General features: G+C 35.6%; 1 protein-coding gene across 3 annotated transcripts; it reads right to left on the bottom strand.

The window, feature by feature from the left end:
• Nucleotides 1-3937: 3937 nt before the first annotated feature.
• On the bottom strand, nt 3938-17303 carry LOC117918577 (ultraviolet-B receptor UVR8). 3 transcript variants are annotated; one of them, XM_034835327.1, is made up of 12 exons: nt 16902-17303; nt 14731-14917; nt 13835-13981; nt 11640-11721; nt 10457-10612; nt 10072-10245; nt 9021-9092; nt 8337-8408; nt 7995-8113; nt 6012-6097; nt 5876-5928; nt 3938-4263 (listed from the first exon to the last, which is right to left on the bottom strand). In XM_034835327.1, exons 1-12 carry the CDS (start codon nt 16996-16998, stop codon nt 4171-4173), a joined length of 1338 nt encoding a protein of 445 aa, XP_034691218.1. In that variant the 5' UTR covers nt 16999-17303; the 3' UTR covers nt 3938-4170. The 3 variants fall into 3 exon arrangements, with proteins under 3 accessions (XP_034691218.1, XP_034691217.1, XP_034691219.1); XM_034835326.1 differs by having other exon boundaries at nt 10072-10251; nt 16902-17300; XM_034835328.1 differs by lacking the exon at nt 16902-17303 and adding an exon at nt 15596-15743 and having other exon boundaries at nt 10072-10251.
• Nucleotides 17304-18789: the final 1486 nt, after the last annotated feature.

Raw genomic sequence — 18789 nt, 5'->3', positions numbered from 1 at the left:
CGACAACTCTGTTTCGTTTTTGACGTAGACCACATTTATACAATTAGTCACGTCATTGTCCTACCTAGTTTTTGTCATAATCGGCACCCGATCCAATCAGTCATGATAGTTTAGTATCGTTTCGGCGTAGACCACATCTATAGAATCGGTCATGACGTGGTCCTATTTGGTTTTCATCACAAACCACACTTGATTAGATAGGTCCTGAAAGTTCAATTTTGGTTTTGGCGTAGACCATACCTATATGATTGGTCACATCGTTCTCGTGTTTGGTTTTTGTCAAAGACCGTACTCGATCCGATCGGTTACACTAGCTCAGTTTTGTTTTAGATCGTATTTGTAGAATCAGTCATGTAGTTGTCTTATCTAGTTTTCTTCACAGTCGACACCCAATCTGATTGATCATGACAATTTAATATCATTTTCGGTGTAAATCGCACAAACTACACTTGATTCGATCGATCACAACAGTTTAGTATTGTTTTTTTTTATGTAGAACGCACCTGTACGATTGATCATGTTATTGTCTTATCTAGGTTTCATCATAGACCGCACCTAGTTAGATAGGTCCCGATAGTTAAGTTTTGGTTTCTATATAGACTATACCTATATGATTGGTCATGTTGTTGTCTTGTTTGGTTTTCGTGATAGGCCGAATATGGTCTGATCAATCACGACAACTCAGTTTCGTTTTTGACGTAGACCGCATCTTTACGATTAGTCACGTAGTTGTCCTATTTGGTTTTTCACAGATGGTACTTGATCTGATCAGTCATGACAATCAATATTGTTTTCAGAGTAGACTACATCTGTAAGATCGATCACGTTGTTGTCTTGTTTGGTTTTCATCACAACCTGCACTCGATAAGATAGGTCCTAACAGTTTAGTTACGATTTTGATGTAGACTAGACCTAAACAATTGATCACATTATTGTCTTATATGGTTTTCATCGCAGATCGTACTCAATTCGATCGGTAATGACAATTTAGTTTTGTTTTTGGTGTAGACTATATTTGTACGATCAATCACATTGTTGTCTTATCTAGTTTTTGTCACAATCGACACCCGATCCGATCAGTCAAGACAATTCAGTATCGTTTCTGACGTAGATCACACCTATACGATCGGTCATGTTATTGTCCTATCTAGTATTTATCATAGATTGCAATCGGTCCAATCAGTCACGATAGTTCAATATCATTTTTGATAAAGAAAGCACTTGTACGATCAATCACGTCGTTGTCTTATTTGGTTTTTATCACAAACCGCACTCAATCAGATAGGTCTTGACAATTTAGTTTCGATTTCGATGTAGACTAGAACCATACAATCGATCACGTTGTTGTCTTATCTGGTTTATGTCACAAACCGAACACGGTCTGATCGGTCACGATTACTCAATTTCTTTTTCAGCAAAGACCGCATTTATACGATCAATCACGCAATTGTCCTATTTCGTTTTCATCAAAGTCAGCACTCGATCTAATTGATCACAACAGTTCAATATCGTTAAAACATAGACCATACCTATACAATCGGTTATATTGTTTTCTTGTCTGGTTTTCATCATAGTTTATACCCAGTCTGATCAATCATAACAGTTCAATATTGTTTTTGGTGTAGAACACACCTGTACGATTGACCACGTCGTTGTCCCGTCTAGTTTTCATCACAGACCACACTCGGTTAGATAGGTCTTGACAGTTCAGTTTCAATTTCGGTGTAGACCAGACTTATATGATCGATCACGTCGTTGTCCTATTTGGTTTTCGTCATAGACTATACCCGATCTAATCATTCATGACAACTCGTTTCGTTTTTAGCATAGATTGCATTTATACGATAAGTCACATCGTTGTCCTATCTAGTTTTTGTCACAGTCAACACTTGATCTGATCGGTCATGATATCAGTATCGTTTTCAATGTAGATCGCACCTGTACGATAGGTAACATCATTATCCTATTTGGTATTTATAATAGGCTACACTAGGTCCAATCGATCACAACAATTTAGTATCATTTTCAACATAGAACACATTTGTACAATCGGTCACGTCGTTACCCTTTCTGGTTTTCATCACAGACCACACCCGATCAAATAATTCTTGATAGTCCAGTTTCAGTTTTGGTATAGACTAGACCTATATGTTCGGTCATGTCGTTGTCCTTACTGGTTTTCATCACATACCATACCCGATTTGATTGGTCATGACAACTGAGTTTTGTTTTTGGCGTAGACTGCATCTGTACAATCAGTCACGTAGTTGTCCTATTTGGTTTTCATCAATGTCGGCACCTGATCCAATCGATCCCGACAGTTTAGCATGATGAAAACGTAGACTGCACCTATACGATCAATCATATTGTTGTCCTTACTGGTTTTCGTCACAAATCATACCCAATCTAATTGGTCATGGCAACTGAGTTTCATTTTCGACATAAATTGCATCTATATGATCAGTCATTTAGTTATCCTATCCGGTTGTTGTCAATGATGACACTCGATTCGATTGGTCACGACAGTTCAGTATCATGAAAACATAGACCACACCTATATGATCGGTCACATCGTTGTCCTGTCTGGTTTTTGTCATAGGTTGTACCCGATCCAATTGGTCACAACAGTTCTATATCGTTTTTGACATAGAATGCACCTATACGATTGATTACGTCGTTGTTCTTTTTGGTTTTCATTACATACTGCATCCGATCAAATAATTCCTGACAATTCAATTTCGATTTTTGTGTAGACTAGATTGACTACAAGCTTATTAGACCTTCTAGTCATATTGCAACCATCTCATACTATTGTTGCCTTCTGACCCTGTGTTACAAGCTTCCAACTACACCATTCATCCTTAACTTTCCCTGGAGGAACTATCTTCTAATTGTTACGAGTTGGACTATTCCTTGCCATTAGTGTCACCTAAGGTGAGGTTTTTTGGTTGTTGAATCCTAAAGGTAGGACATTGGATCCCTACTACATCGAGGTTGATACCCTAAGGAGGGCAAATCTACTCTAAGAATAATGTTGTCACACATCGGCCAAAAAATTTGATAAGTACTCTACTCCATCTTTTAAGTTTTTGTTTGTTGTGTGTTAGGCTTAGATAACTTTGAATTAGATTCAAGTTTTAGACTTTTTAACCATCAGAGACCACCTTTGGAAGAGATTGCTTTTAAAACTTCAAACAAAGTTGACTTTATGAGGTTAGAGCTGCCTTTTTCTAAGGGGAGAGATAAAGAGTGTTCTATATGTTTTATATGGGGACTAGGCTCCTAGTTCAAATGGTTTCACTTTGACTTTCTAGCAAAATTATTAGGTTATTGTCAAAAGGGATGTTTTGGGCAATGTTAAGAGAATTCTTTAAGGACATGTCCTTTAAATAAAGCCTTAACACTACCTTCTTAGTGTTGGTCCCTCAGAAAAGGTTAGCACAAAGACTTAGCACCCTTTTATGAAGGGCTATCAAATCTTAGATGCAACTTTGTTAACTAAGTCATAAAATCTAAATTAAAGAATTTGAGAGGAAAGTTGATTTGTTAATTAGATAATGAGAAATCCCACAATCATGTTAATTGGACCTTCTTACTTTCCATTATGAATAATATGAAGTTTGGCTAAAATTAGATTCATAATTCATTAGATAAGATTTTGATTATCTACTATAAGACTATGTTGGTGAATGGTTCTCCTTCCACATTCTTTTAGAAAAATACTTCAATAATTGAAAACAAAAAACTATTTTCATCTCTACTTATGAACACAACCCATTTTCCCAGGTTGATCCCCCCAACTCAAGCAACAACTGTGCCTAGACACAAATATCCTCTCTCTACTCTCCAATGAATGATTTGGAGAAGGGTTCCTTTCGATTTGGTGTTTTTCTAGCAAAAAGACAACATCAAGAAACATGAAAATAGTATTCCATAATTTAGCCATAGAAACACACTCGAATAATATTAAACTAGATTTTGCCTATCAACAAGGCAAAAAGACAATATTTTACATGAAACTAGATGAGTAAACTCAAATAATATTCCCTCCAAATAGACGAACAACTAATACATCATTATTAATAATAAAGTAGCATGGATTTACAGTGATGGGTGAAGAGGACATGGTATGCGGTCACAAAGGATTGATGTTGTAAGTTGAGAGATAGGTTATTCAGCTAATCGAATTCGTTTGACATCACTCTCAGGGACGTTTGCATCATTTCCATTACCCTTGACTGAAACACCTGTTTGGGTTGACCCCTGCATAAACATAACAAGTCAATTGCCTGTAGAGACACAATAGGTCAAATACATTATTCATGGAATGAACTTCTACTTTTTCTTCTTAGGATTAGATTAACAATAGGTTTCATGTCTTTAGATTTGGTTAGAAGTTGTGGGGTTTGTGGGTTGTTTTAGATTTAGTTAGGGTGTTGGAATTGTTAGGTTTTTTTCCTCATGAAATTTTGGGAATTGTGAGGATAACTTTCAATGAATGTTTTAGGTGTGTGCAAGGACCCTATGTTGAGAAAAGAGTGGGAGGCCTTTTGAGAGGAGATTAGTGCCATTGGAAGATTGTGGGATGATACATGATGTAGAGGTGGAGATTTTTATGTGGTCAAGTTCCTTCATGAAAGGATGAACTCACTTATGTGAGGCTCCTCAAATTTCATTTAAGAGCTTGATTTGTTAGATGTCCCTTGGCTTGTAGTGAGTTCACATGTTGGGGTGATTAACGTAACCATTCTTTATCTTTATGATCCCTTTTTGCCATGGAAAGCATCTCCCCAGTGTATCCCAAAGAATTCTTCTAAGGCCTCCATTAGATTATTCCCTCACTCTCCATGATAGTGGTGGAAGTAGGGTTTAGGGATTTGATTAAAAGTTCGTGGAAAAGTTATAGGATTATGAGCTCTTTAAGTTTTGTTTTAATGAAAAAGACATAAAAGACTTGAAAAAATTAGGGGGAGGGGAGAAAGTGTTTGGGAATATAGTAGCTCATAAAGCTTGTGCTTTGGAGTAGATTAGGTTTTAAGATAATAGGGGAAGTATTGACACTTTGTTTGCTTTGTGTTTAAGGGGGTGAACTTTTTAAGATAAACTCTTGTCAGGTTAGACATGTCTTGGAGGTGGAAATCTTGTGTTCTTTGGTTAAAGAGAAGTAAACAAAAATAATTTTTTTTTTTTCATAGAACAACCAAGGGCCATAGTAGAGGTAATTTTATCTACAAGCTGAGGGTTACATCTATCACTCTCTCAGGTGTCTAAAATTAAGTGAAGGATCTCAAATTTCCTTTACCAGTTGTGTTCGCATTTTAGGGTTAGCTTCAAATCTATTGATGCTTTTGACAATGAGGTGCTAAAGTAGTTTTAGTTTGAAAAAGATTAGCTTTTGGTTGTGTCTAGTCAAGGATTTAGCACAAGGGTTTCTATCATTGTTAAGGAAAAGCAAAAAAGAAAAAGAAAAAACTACTTCTCTCCTCTTATCATAAGCTACCTTGTATAAACACTCCTTATCCTTTATTTATAACTAAGCAACAAAAAAGTTACCACAACAAATCTTTAATACGTTGTTTAACTGACACCAAAGGACAATAGGAGGACCAAGGGTTCATAGCAAATTTTACTCCTAAAAAACAATATTAAAAGGAATATGACAAGAAAAACCTGAAGTTTCCAAGAAAAAATTTCACTTATTTGAGAATGAGTGACCCATGATCCATTTAATGGTTGATTAAACATGGATCATTTTACAATATTGGTTGTTAAAGCATCATATATGCAGTTAGTATATAGCTTTCACTTGAAAAAACTTGATTTATTGATTGCTTATGTCTCTTAATAGTAATATAATGAATTATACAAAATTTACCGTTTCATCAGGAACGACTGCATATCTTTCTGATGGTGAGACCCAGATTCTCCCTGCTCAAGGAAAACATAGGAATAATTCAAAAATGTTGAGAAGCCACCACATAACTATTAAACACAGGAAGAATATACAGAACCTGTTGATGGATCAACTTTTGAGGTTTCTATCTGTTGTCCACCAGATCCATCAGCACTCAACACCTCGATCATCTTTGGAATATTTCTTCAGTTTCCCAAAAAAGAAAAAGGAACTCGTTAATTCCAGACTTTAATATAAAACGCTAACAAATTTTGATCATATCTGATTTCAATTTCACAAAACAGAAGATGAGTTAAACCATAGCTGAAAGTAGGAATGCGATCTTATTTCTATTAACTCCTTGTGATGCTCAAAGTCTTTTTAGGAAAATATCTGATTCCTTTTTTTGACTGTTATAAGGGTTATCTTTTGCTAATCAGTTCTTTCAGAGAGGGAAAAATCCTAAAAGATTCATCAGATGATATGATATTCACAAGCAAGGAAACATAGGAATACCCAAAATCTTATAATAATCAAGTGGCAACATATGTTTGACACTAATAATGGATGCAACCAAGGACCCCAGGTTCGACTCACCCAATGAGCCACAAAAGGAAGACCATTAAGTACAGACATACATCATAAAAGAAAGTTGGCAATGTTGAGTTGTGTGGAGCCTAATTTATAAAGTACACTTTTCCCTTCAATTGTTTTAAAGGGTATTTTAGTTGTTTTACATATATATTAGCCTGACCTAATTTTCATATTATATAGGGTGATTATTAGAGCAACCATTTTTCTATGGGAAGACATAGGAGAGACAATAAATGTAAGGTGTGAGATCACCCTATATCTTTCAATCATAGCGAAAATCTGTAGCAACAAAGTTTACACAACTCTCACATTAAGAGTGAACCATTAAGAGTGATCTACTATAAATCCTGTGTGTTCTGTTTATTTTTCTATTTATTGTGTGTTATTGCTCTCATAAATAGGGATTTTGCTCTTAACCGACAATTCCTTTTTGGTTTCATTCTTTTCCCGAGACTTTCAAGTCTTGAAGATTTTGAAGTTTCACAACTTGTCCAAGACTTTAGTCTTAAGAACTAGAAATTTTTCCTACTGATTATTTTGGGGATTTGAAATGGTAATTCCTAGAATTCTGATGAGAAAGTGAAGCCACAGCAGAGGTAAAGGAGGCATGTGTGAAGGTGAAGTGCCCATTGCTGTTGGTGGAAGGAGTGGCAGTCCAATGGTTGGACGTGATATAGGTATCGTATGTAATCATGAGAGTGGTGCTGCACATGGGGGTCAGTCAGGTAAACGTGGAGGCGAATTTGGAATAAGATATATGCAGATTGGTGGTGATGTTGGTGTTAAGGAAGGTGGAGGATAAGTTTAGCTTGTTTTCATAATGTATGGTCGGAGTTTAATCATCCTCTGCCACATTTTTGCTTTTGCCTATTTAAGAAAAGGAAGGCCTAAAATGGTACCAGCTTATTCTAACATAAAAAACCCAAAAGTCCCACAAGGTTTATGTGCAGAGATTTGTTTTCCTCATCCTTGGTGTTTCTACTTGCCTCAATTTCGAGATAAAAAAACTGAAATACTGACTTCATATTTCAAATGGGGTGCAGTCTCTCATAAAACAAAAAGGATATTAAACAGGAATTATTCATCATACTTAGCTTTCGTCCAATTATGTTCGATTGTTCAATTTTGTTCTTGTCTTCTGTCTTCCCCTTATGTTTTTTTCTGTTTAAAAAAACATAAAAGAAATAGAAAGAAATCTCCTTTTTTTAATGGCTTCTATTTTCCTTGTATAATCTGTTTCTTATAAGCAAATTTTATTTCCTACCAAAAAATGAAAAATAAAAATAAAGATTGTCAATGCTGCTACAGTTTGATATATACAAACATAAGCTTAAGAAAACAATCAATGAGTAAATCCAATTTTATCATGCATCATTTAACAGAGGAATTTCACCATTTCATGCAAATGACAAAACAGTGACAATCACATGAAAACCCAACAATTTTCAGATATTGATAACCAAGTGACAGTCAATTTCAAACATGATCCAGTTCCAAATGCTATTACCGGTCAATAGATTCCCCATGCCCAAGCTGTCCATTTGTACCTCTTCCCCATGAAAATACATTTTGCCTTTCTGTAACAGCAAGTGTGTGCCTCCATCCACATGAGATATGAACTACTTTCTGCAGGAGAGGAAATATCAAAATTTTCAAATAAAAGTGAAAACCAGAGATGAACTAGAGGGTAACAATTAGAATAGAACACAACCCCATACAAAAAAAGGTTAAAAAAATAATTAATTAAAAATTTTAAAACAAAAAATAAAAAATAAACTCCAAAGCACTGAACATTATTGTCAATGGGCTATCTTTACCAACTTGGGGAACAAAGGGGGAGAGAATGTACCTGCTCATGAGGAAATTTAACTTGCACAGGAGAGCAATGGTCAACATTGTCACCAACACCAACTTGTCCAAACTGCACAAGAAAAGAGAAGCTCCAGTCAATAAGCAAAGGTTTTGACAAAATAATAAGCTAACATACAAATAACTTAATTAAGAGAATTTAAGGATTAGATAAACAAGAAGTCATTCCTCATTCTTAAATTAAAGATCTCCTTCCCCTGTATTATTGTTTTTTTCCAGTGTCAACTGAGGAAGATCACTGCAATTTAGGAAAAAAGAATATGCAGAGAGCAAGAAACTGCAATACACAAGGCAGAACCCTTGAGCACAAGGTGAAGTACTTGAAAGGTTTTCCTTACTTTCCTTCCTAATGAATAAAACTAAGCAAAATTTTTCTTTATAGTCAAAGCCATAATTCATATTACAAGAGCTGTGCCTTATGATTGATGATGAACAGCCATGTGTGTATTCTTATTATAAGGATGCCAAGTGCCTTGACATAATTGATAGAGGGTACTTTTTTTACCACCTCATCTAAGCCCAGAATATTGAAGTTATATTTAAGCACTAAGCTTGTTGATTCATCCATAAAATAAATTTACTGGAACCAGGAAGCAAACACTGACTCAGACATCTATTCAACAATATCGGTATCTTTACTATAAACAAAAACAGTAACATTAACCTTATTCCATCCCCAGCCATAAAGTTTTCCATCAGACGTGAGAGCCATGGTGTGCCTCCAACCACCAGATATCTGAAAAGATTAAAAAGACAAGAAAAATTGAAAATTCTAGACATTAAAGCTTTTCATCAAACTTAAGTTGAGAAGTATCTTACATTAGCACTTCTTGTAAAGATTTTCTAGTTAATTGCATTTAATATTCACCTCACTCTCCAACTTTTGGTTCTATCAAGACTTTTGGATCCAAAAACTTTGAAACTATCCTCTACCATGTATTAATGGGGTGTATGCAAGGCTTTCATATTCTACCCGGTTTGGTTCTCTAATCATAATTGTTAAAAAATTTAGACACTATGGTCCTTTACCCAGTTTGGTTCCTAAAACAAAATTCCTCACAGACTATGGTGGGGTTACATTTATAGTGGTCTAGCTCTATTTTCCTTTCTTCTGATAAGAGAATTATCCATCAGTCCATGTGATTACAGACTCCATCACAGTGGAGCTTCCAAATGCAAGCATTGGATTCTTCTACGCAGTTCCTGAGCTGTTGATTCAATATGAACGTTCCAAAGAGTCACTAGGATGAAAGAGTCCTTACTGGAGGTGCCCAACTAAACTTACATATAGTTTAAATTTGCCACCCAGTGAGGGTCAGTTCTGTTATTCAGAAAATAGCTGCCTGATGCTGATACAATAGGGAGTTATGTTGAATAAGCACTCTCCATTTGAATGCTTAAATCTTGTGGCAAGTTCAAGCATAGAAGTGCAATTTACTGATACAGCTCAAGAGGTATGCAAAATTCTTTGGTTAAAGATAGAAAATTTATATCCTTAAAAACACAATCCTATAGAACCAACTTATATACCACAGCTGAATTTTTTTATTTTTTTTAATCACTACACAATTTGTTGCAAGGAAGGTGGAAGAAATGAACAGAAAAGTTGGGATCTCACAAATACTATTCCCACACAAAACATTAATATTCCATATTATCTTCAACCTGAATAAATGAAGAAAATCAACATAATTCAAATAGGAGTAAAAGAGAACCTCAGAAATCAAATTTTCCTGCAAGGCGTCCAGTTTATGAGGAGTGAGGTGATCCTCAAAATCACCATGTCCTAGCTGACCATATTTGCTCCACCCATATGTGTATAAACCACCAGAAGAGGAAACAGATATCGTATGCCGCCATCCACATGCAACCTTAACCATCTTCACTCCCTGCACCTTAAATTATAACCTGAACCAGTTAGGCTACAATACCACACATATTGCATGGAGTACGGTATTGACAACTATGCCTGCTTGAAATGAAAAGAAGTTTAACATAGTAAAATATATCTTGATAGGCTTATTAATATTCCTAAAAACTTAGACAGATAAAGAGGGAAAAAAATCTGGAAAGAAAAATGATCTCCATTCATTGACATACTTCAACAGTAGAAACTTTCTCAGGAACCAAGCGATCATTTCTATCACCTAGGCCCAAGTTTCCATATCGGCCCCAGCCCCAACCATAGAGCTCACCATCTTCTGTAACAGCAGCAGTATGTTCAGCACCAGCAGCAACCATTTTGACAGATACGCCCTAAATGCATAAATCAAGTGAAGTTCTTAAACCATTTCAAAGAAGTGTTTCTATGTTCACTAGAATGAGGATATTCTATTGACAGGGAACATGATAATCAATGATAATATCAACCACACAAGATCATCTCTGCCTTAAAACAATTTCAATTTTTAGAAGACTACACACACACATACATTTTACTTTTCTATCCCTTAAAGCCTGTGCAAATGAAAGGAAATAATTTTCAACTTGCACTTCCTCTTCATTTTCAAACAGATAATAGTTCTTTTATAGGATTGGCATATATATTAGTGAGTTATAAAACAATAAAGTTCAATGGGAGCCATAAAAAAATGACAACTATTCCAAAGAGCATAGCCGCTCAACTAGTAAGATTAGGGACATAATTATAAGCTGTGGCACTTGAGGAACAAGTCTTAGTTGTGCAGCTTGTGCCAACATCAAGAAATCATGTAGCAACTTGTCCCCATGGGAGTATAGATAGTAAGATATACTCTACGAAAAAAGAAAAAGAAAATACAGGGATAAGGCATATTCAAAGAATGTGCAATGGTTAAGGGACTCCTGATAAGAGGAGGCTCCATAGGAAGGTGAGTGTACATTATTTAAGAGTTGAGGGGACAGAGAGATCCGAAAAGGCATCATGCAGCTGATCCTCGAGATACACCAACAGAATATAGAAGAGACACCCTTGCCAAGTTCAGTGGATCATTCACCTGAGCAATGCAGTAAATCCTGTTCAAGCTTTATTTTGTCCTTTTTCCCTCTTTTATGGTTTTCTAATTTTTTATTGATGTTCTTTCCTTTTGTTTTGCCATTCTGCTTTTCCAATTACCAAAACCTCCTCTGATCCTTTCTTTCATTCATTATCAGAGAGTATATAAAATCACAGATATCCCAGTCAAAAATTCTTCTTATTCCCTTTTTGCAAAACAACCAAAATATCAAAAGTAGTTAGAGATCCAAAAAACGAGTGACAATGCAATTATATGAATATCTTTTGACCATAATTAACCACCAGTACCTGAAAAGCTTGAATCTTCTGTGGAACAAGAGAGTCCTCAGTGGTGCCAAGACCGAGCTGACCATTTTGATTACGCCCCCAACTTAAATAAAATACAGAAAAAACAATTGCACTTAGTGGATAAAATCAAATCTGGAAAGAATTTCAAAAACATTAAGAATTGATATTTTCCTCAAAGCAACATAATAAAAGCAGTGAATGCCAAAAATTTCCTCAAAGCAACATAACAAAGCAGTGAATGCCAACATAATATATTTGTGTCTTATTATAAATGTTGGTGCTCAAAATCAAATCAAAGTTTATGCTATGTAGTGGAATGATGCCCCTTTCTACTCTAGCTTCCAATTGTTTTATTGTACAAAGACCAAAATGCTAGCATTGTATATCTTTTGCCATCTGAATTGGAATTTCAAATCAAGATCACACCCTGGTGATGCTGGAATTGAATCCCTCACAAACCTTATCCATTTGTTATCATGAGTTTGCACTTTGACATAATCCCAAAATCTCACATTTGGGTCCAAGAACCCTTAGTCTGAATCTTAAAACGAGTGGCCGCTACACTAGCAAGAATTTATTTCAGCCTTCTTAGTTCAGAATGACAACTATTTCTGTCTTTAAACCTCTTCTTTTTTATCTGCAAAGATGCCTCTAAAATCAACACCTTTGCTTGGATGAATGTGTAAGGTAACTGAGAAGGTGAATGTTTTGCACTTATTGCAGAGACGAAGGAAGCATTAAACAGTCTCTTTTTATATATGGTTAAGAAAGATTAATTTTTTTTGATAAGTAAACAAGATATGCATTAGAAAAGGCTAAACGCCACAAAGCATACAGGGAGTATACAAGACGGCTACAGCCTCAAAAAGAGAAAAAGGACCAAAAAGAACTACCTCCCCTTAAGTGGAAGCTATCCACTCCAAAAATCCTATAAGGGAGAAAGACTCCTCACCTAAATACACTTTGACCCAATTCCATAAGTTACAGACAAAAGAATTCTTTAATTTCTGAATATTCAACGCACCCCCCTAAAGGCTAACCTATTCCTCTCCTTCCAAACCATCCAAAAAATACACAACGGAATGGATTTCCAAATCTTTTTCCTTTTCTTCCCTACAAATGAACCCCTCCAGGAGATTAAAGCCTCCTTTACAGTTTCTGGGAGGACCCACTTAATATCTATCAACCCAAAAATAATATCCCATAGGGCTCTAGTCACTATACAGTGTAAAAGAATATGATTTATATTCTCTTCTTCACAACCACACAAAAAGTAACAATTTGGGAGTTGCACCCCTCTTATCTGGAGTCTATCCAGAGTGAGCACCTTCCCCCACGTAGCCTCCCAAGCAAAAAAACAGACTTTAGTTGGCACCCTATCCACCCATATTCTCTTTGCGGGAAACACTGTGGCATTAGGCTTGTCCAGTAGCCTGTAAGCTTCTTTGACCCTGAAGAGACCATTTCTTCCCTGCCTCCACATAACTGAATCATCCTCCAGGGAAGGCCTATGACCCCTCAAAGTATGGAGCAAATTCCCAACATAAAAGAATATGGTTAAGAAAGATTAATAAAACAATCATCATCCATAAGCTCTCGCGTTCAAGGAAGACAACTGAAAGACTTCAAGCCACAACTTCATTTGGATCAAGTGAGTTTTAAAGGATTACCATTTCAGATATCATTGACTAACAGTGCATTCCTTCTATCCCTTAAATCAGATGTAAATGGACAAAGAGACAGCTCAAACCAAAAAGGGATGAACGTAACTATGTGATTCAGACAATGGTCTATTGACATAATTATCTTTTGTTTTTCGAAGCCTGTGTGTTTGAGGGGAGATGGTATTTGAGCACATACACACAAACTGAGGTGCAAATGACATTTGTAGGTTACTGATGTTAGGCAGAACAGTTGGTTCTTCTATAGGAGTGCCCCTTGGCATGCACTAGATTTTGTACTCTTTTGTACATATTTATTTCAGGAGGCAGCCTCCATGCTTCAGTCTCTATAGATTTCATTTTCTATATAGAAAGACAAAAAATAAAAAAGAAATGTCTAGATATCAAGATGACCCCTGTGGATTTGAACCATTACTCTAGTCACACTGTGCACTAACAATAAATAAAGAGATAAAGAGATCAATCTCAATTATAGGAAACAGAGAAGAAAGTATACAAAAAAAGATTACCAACCTTTGCACCTCGCCATCCATAGTCACTGCCAGACAGTGGCTGTCCCCACAAGCAATTTGCTTAATCCTCAAACCATGTAATGCTTTGATTGGCTGAGGAGTAAACAAGTCACTAGAGTTGCCATGGCCTAATCTCCCAAAATCACCCCTGGAAAATCACAAAAAAGATATACGAGCTTTATAGGACAAATAGAATTGGCAAAAAACATTCACTAAACTGAAGATGGACCAGTTTGACAAGAACATTGTATGAATTGCCGAAAATTTCAGAATGTGAGATAAGTAAAAATAGAACTTCCTACACTAGAAAGCACTAGTTAGTCAATTCAATATGGAAACTCTACAGAGTAGTGTTGGAACTTGGAACTGCAAAGGATAGCAATTACTACAGTGTTTACATTACCATCTCTCACTGCTTCATATGATAAATTTCACAACAATGAATGAACATTAACCAACACACAAATCCAATACCGATTAAGTCATGGAAGTTTCTGAAATTTGACTTGAACCACAGAACTAAACTCAGCAGAAAATGAAGCTTATTCATTTGATATGGAAGCAGAGATTTTCTTGTGTGTTGTGGCTACATATGCAGATTGGAAATTGAAATGCAATGGCCACGGAAGTCCCCATTAGAGTCTGCCATACCAGAGGATTCATCTGGAAAAAAAAAATCTCAAATGCCTCTTCATAGGCCTGGACAAGCCCCATGTGAGACCCAATAGACCCTGGCTGATTCAAACAAATGGGAAACAGCTAGTGTAGTGCCAAGATCATTCAGACCAAGTCAACTTCCAAATTAAAGAACATGTTCTCAAGTAGCAAAGAGCCAAAGACTATTTTTCCGCAAACTGATCTACAAAAGAAGAGATATTTAATAGATGAAGAACGGACCATCCCCAACTATACACTTGTGTAAATGACTCAGAGTATGCAGTTGTATGGTCAGCTCCACAAGTAACAGAAACTACTTCATGGCCATCCAGTGCACTCAGATATGTAGGAGAAAGTCGATCTTCAGCATCTCCATGACCTAACTGTCCATCCTCCCCTCGTCCCCAAGAACAAACAACATTTCCCGCTGTAGAAAAATGGACCGCAACATCATTTGTTTGATCAATGGAAATTCTTTCAAGTTAAATGTAGGTCATAAAATGAGGTGGAAGAAGTTTCAAAAACAAAGCTACCAGCACAAACTATATAAAACCAAAAAGAAGCACCAAATAATAAGCTGAACCAACATGAGGAAATTGCATGTTCAATTCACAGGCTTAGCTATCTTCAAGCCTGATGCAATAAGATAAGCTACAAAAACTGACATGGGCTAAATATTAGGCCAAAAAGCCTGAAACTAAAAGGATTTAGCTACCTTTAGAAGTACCATGAACTAAGAAATTTTCAAACAGTAAAGTCAAGTGAATGTCATTACAAATTGAAGGAAATGAGGAAGAACATAGGCAGTATGCAAATGGTAATGCGGTAAACCGGGCAAACTTTGTGCGGATCTGGAAGGAATGGAGTTTGAATCCAATCATACATGCCCATATCTAAATTCAAATCCAAATCTGGCACATTCTAAAAAAGTGCATCAGAGTCCAAGTCCTGATTCATTAGAAATTTGAAATTGAAAATGCAAATTTTGAATAAGCATATTATATTCCACATCTAAGTTAGAACTAAGTAGAAATTCTCAGAAAAAACTTTTACATGCCCAGAGACATACTATAACAGGCTTAAAATTATTGAATCTACTAAATACCAAGCTTGATCCTTCTTATCATCAACTCTTGTCCATAAGATCCAAATCTGAAAGCCTAATCAATCTTGTAACTCAATCTTGACAGATCAAATTTGGATCATGATCCTATTATACCCTCAGAAAATGGTAATAATACAGAATATAACAGAGTTAAGTGCAACAATAACAAAACCAACTTCTGGCTGAACAGAAATGTCAAAATAAAGTCATTGCCAGCCAATAAGCACAAAGGCAAATACAAACTGTGAAATTTTTTGTTGGGAGGACCCTCTCCAAAAAGGAGGAGAAAAGTGTGTAACGATAATCTCTGTGGTAATTTTCAGGACATCATATGGCTTTAAAAATGCTTCCACAAAATCAATGCACAAGAAGGGATGATGATTTCATAAATAAGCACTTGGTTTTGAAATTCCCATGGAACTTGAACCCAAATATATATATATATATATATATCTTTTGCCACTCTTCTGCTTACTCAATTGATTTATAGAGAACAAATGATCTGCTCCATATAAAAGACAAGAACCACCAGCACAGAGTGAGATCACCTAAACCACGGGATTTTGAAAAAAGGTATATCTATAGTAATCTTAAAAATTATTTTTTAATATATGACAATTGGAAAAATATTTCAAAACTGTGGAAAGAAAGACAACTTCAAAATTTAAATTAAAGTTTTCTCTTCAAAAAATACAGAAGAGTTTTCGAACTAACGTATTTAAATATATAAACTTTTTTTTTAAATGACTGCATTTTTTTTTTCTTCAAAATCCCCCAAAGCCACACAATACTTTGATCCATGAGCAGCATTATAGAAATGGATTTCTTCCCAATTCAGTGCACACATTTTGTAGGGACACTCAATCCTCACTCACCGATAAACACACATGGCCCAAAACACACTACCCACCACATAAACAAAAGTCACTCATTACACAGGGGGGGGGGGGGGGGGGGGGGGGGGGAAAGGCTACAAGATACTACAAGGCAATTCACTGAAACCCAATTTGGATGCATACAATAGCAGCCTTGCTTTCCCTGTTGAAAAGGTCCACTATATAAAGACACAAAATTATTGGATCCAGCTTTGTGGGTTTACATTCGACGACCCATTAGTAAAAAGCAGAGAAAGAAAAGGTGGGAAAAGCAAAATCACCAAGATCCCATTTGGATGAACACAATCGAAAGACACCCAGACCCAGGTGAGGATCCATGATTGTGGGTATAAACACACAAGTACACAACCCATCAGCAAAAAGTAGAGAAAAGAAAAAGGACAAAAAAGGCTGGGAAACAAAAAGCTTACAAAGAAGAGCAACTGAGTGACTTGCACCAGCAGAAATGAGAAGCACGCGACGAACAGGTGCACTCACTTCACTCATAGTGCCACCCACATCTGCCATATCCGGAACTCCAACTCTTGTCTTGTGGAAGAAGACCACAAAGTTGCAAAAATGCAGAGAGAGAAACACTACTAGAGTTGAATCTATATGGCCGTTGGGAAGAGAGAGAGGAGGCAGAGAAATTTATTTGTTTATTTATTCATATTGATGATAGAGAAAGAACAAGTAGAGTAAAGAGTGAAGTTGAGAGAAGGACAAGAAGAAGTAGGAGAGAGGACTGGTGGGGGAGAGGGAAGGAAGCACAATTAGGGGCAGGTGGTGCAGGACAGCGGCATTCATTGCGGTAGGGAGGAGGTTCGAGTCCACCATTTCTCCACCACTCGTTTTTCTCTTACCACTAATTCAACTTTCTACCCTCACTTTTGAAGTCCAAACAGTATATATTTCTTCGCCCCAAATCATTCAGCCAGCCGTCTAGAATTTAGCCGACACATCCCATGTTCATCTTCAAATATTATCAACACATTTTTTTTTTCAATATAAAATCGAGTATATTTATCAGAAAATTTGGCATTCATATCGTGCTTTTGATCCTTGATGTTTCAAATTAATCTCAATCATTAAATTTTAGCCATCCATATCTTTACTGTGATGTTGATGGCATGCAGGCATAGTAGCATATAATTTAATTCGTTTCTGGTGTCTATTTCTGAACACAATGAAGACAAGTTGACTTCTATTCGCTACCAATAGTATTTCAATTAGAAAAAACTAGTTTGCATATGAAGTGAGAATGATTCCAAACTTTTTCGGATTTGCTTATTAGATGAACTTTAATTTCCTATAAGAAAAAACTTTTGTAAAATAAAATAAATTTCATAAATAATTGATTGTTTGATACCAAAGTTTGATAATTTTTTTTTCTTTGAATAAGATCTCAATTCCAGCAATAGTTTTATTAGATATTTTACAACTAAAATCTTTTTTTTTTTTTTTCAATCTAGTTCCTCAATAATCATGAACCCTAGTTACATTCAGACATGATACGCTTTTTAGTTATTGAGAGAACCCGAGTACTCTTTTGGATCTAGGAAACAAGTCTTGTCTTTAATGAATTACCTAATGGGATGCCAATGAGGACTTTGGTTTGGAATTGTAGAGGAGTAGGAAATGAGGATTTTCTTAGGGTGATTAGAGACCACCCTATGTCTTTAAGATAAGTTTTATGTCGTTTAGGTTCCTACGAGATGAAGTTGAATATCTTCCTAAAAATAACAATCACTTTTCTTATGGTAATAACACTTCAAGTCATGAAAAAAAAAACTAGTTATAGACTAGATTTGAGTGTTGAAGAGAAAAATTGATTAGACTTGAAAGATGAATTATTATATGGTGAAGGCATAGGAGAAAGTTATAAATAAATCATAAATACACTATTTTATTTATAGTTGTATGTGACGGTATTAAAGAGGTTGTATCTTTAAGATGCTTGTTGGAGTAGTTGTGTCTTAAGACACTAGACATGTCTTCTTAGAAAGAATATGTTTTTTCTATAAAAAAAAAAAAGGAAAAAGAAAAGCAGGTGTCCTTTTACTTTAAACTTACTTTTTCATTCATTATAAATGGGTTTGAGTCACTTCTAAACACTATTTAGAGCCCATTTGTTTATCAACACAACTTAATACCATTTTAGTTTGTTCTAATTCAATTCATTAAATTTAGGTTAAAATTGGGCTCATACATTTTCTTTCCACATTTGTTACAAAACCCAAATGATTAACATTATTTCACTCTACTTAATAATAAAAGTAAAAAAAAAAAAAAGCATTGAAGTATCTGGTATTATTGTAA

Source organism: Vitis riparia, chromosome 7, assembly GCF_004353265.1.
Source record: "Vitis riparia cultivar Riparia Gloire de Montpellier isolate 1030 chromosome 7, EGFV_Vit.rip_1.0, whole genome shotgun sequence".
Classification (NCBI taxonomy): domain Eukaryota; kingdom Viridiplantae; phylum Streptophyta; class Magnoliopsida; order Vitales; family Vitaceae; genus Vitis; species Vitis riparia.
This window is presented reverse-complemented; position numbering and strand designations above follow the sequence as displayed.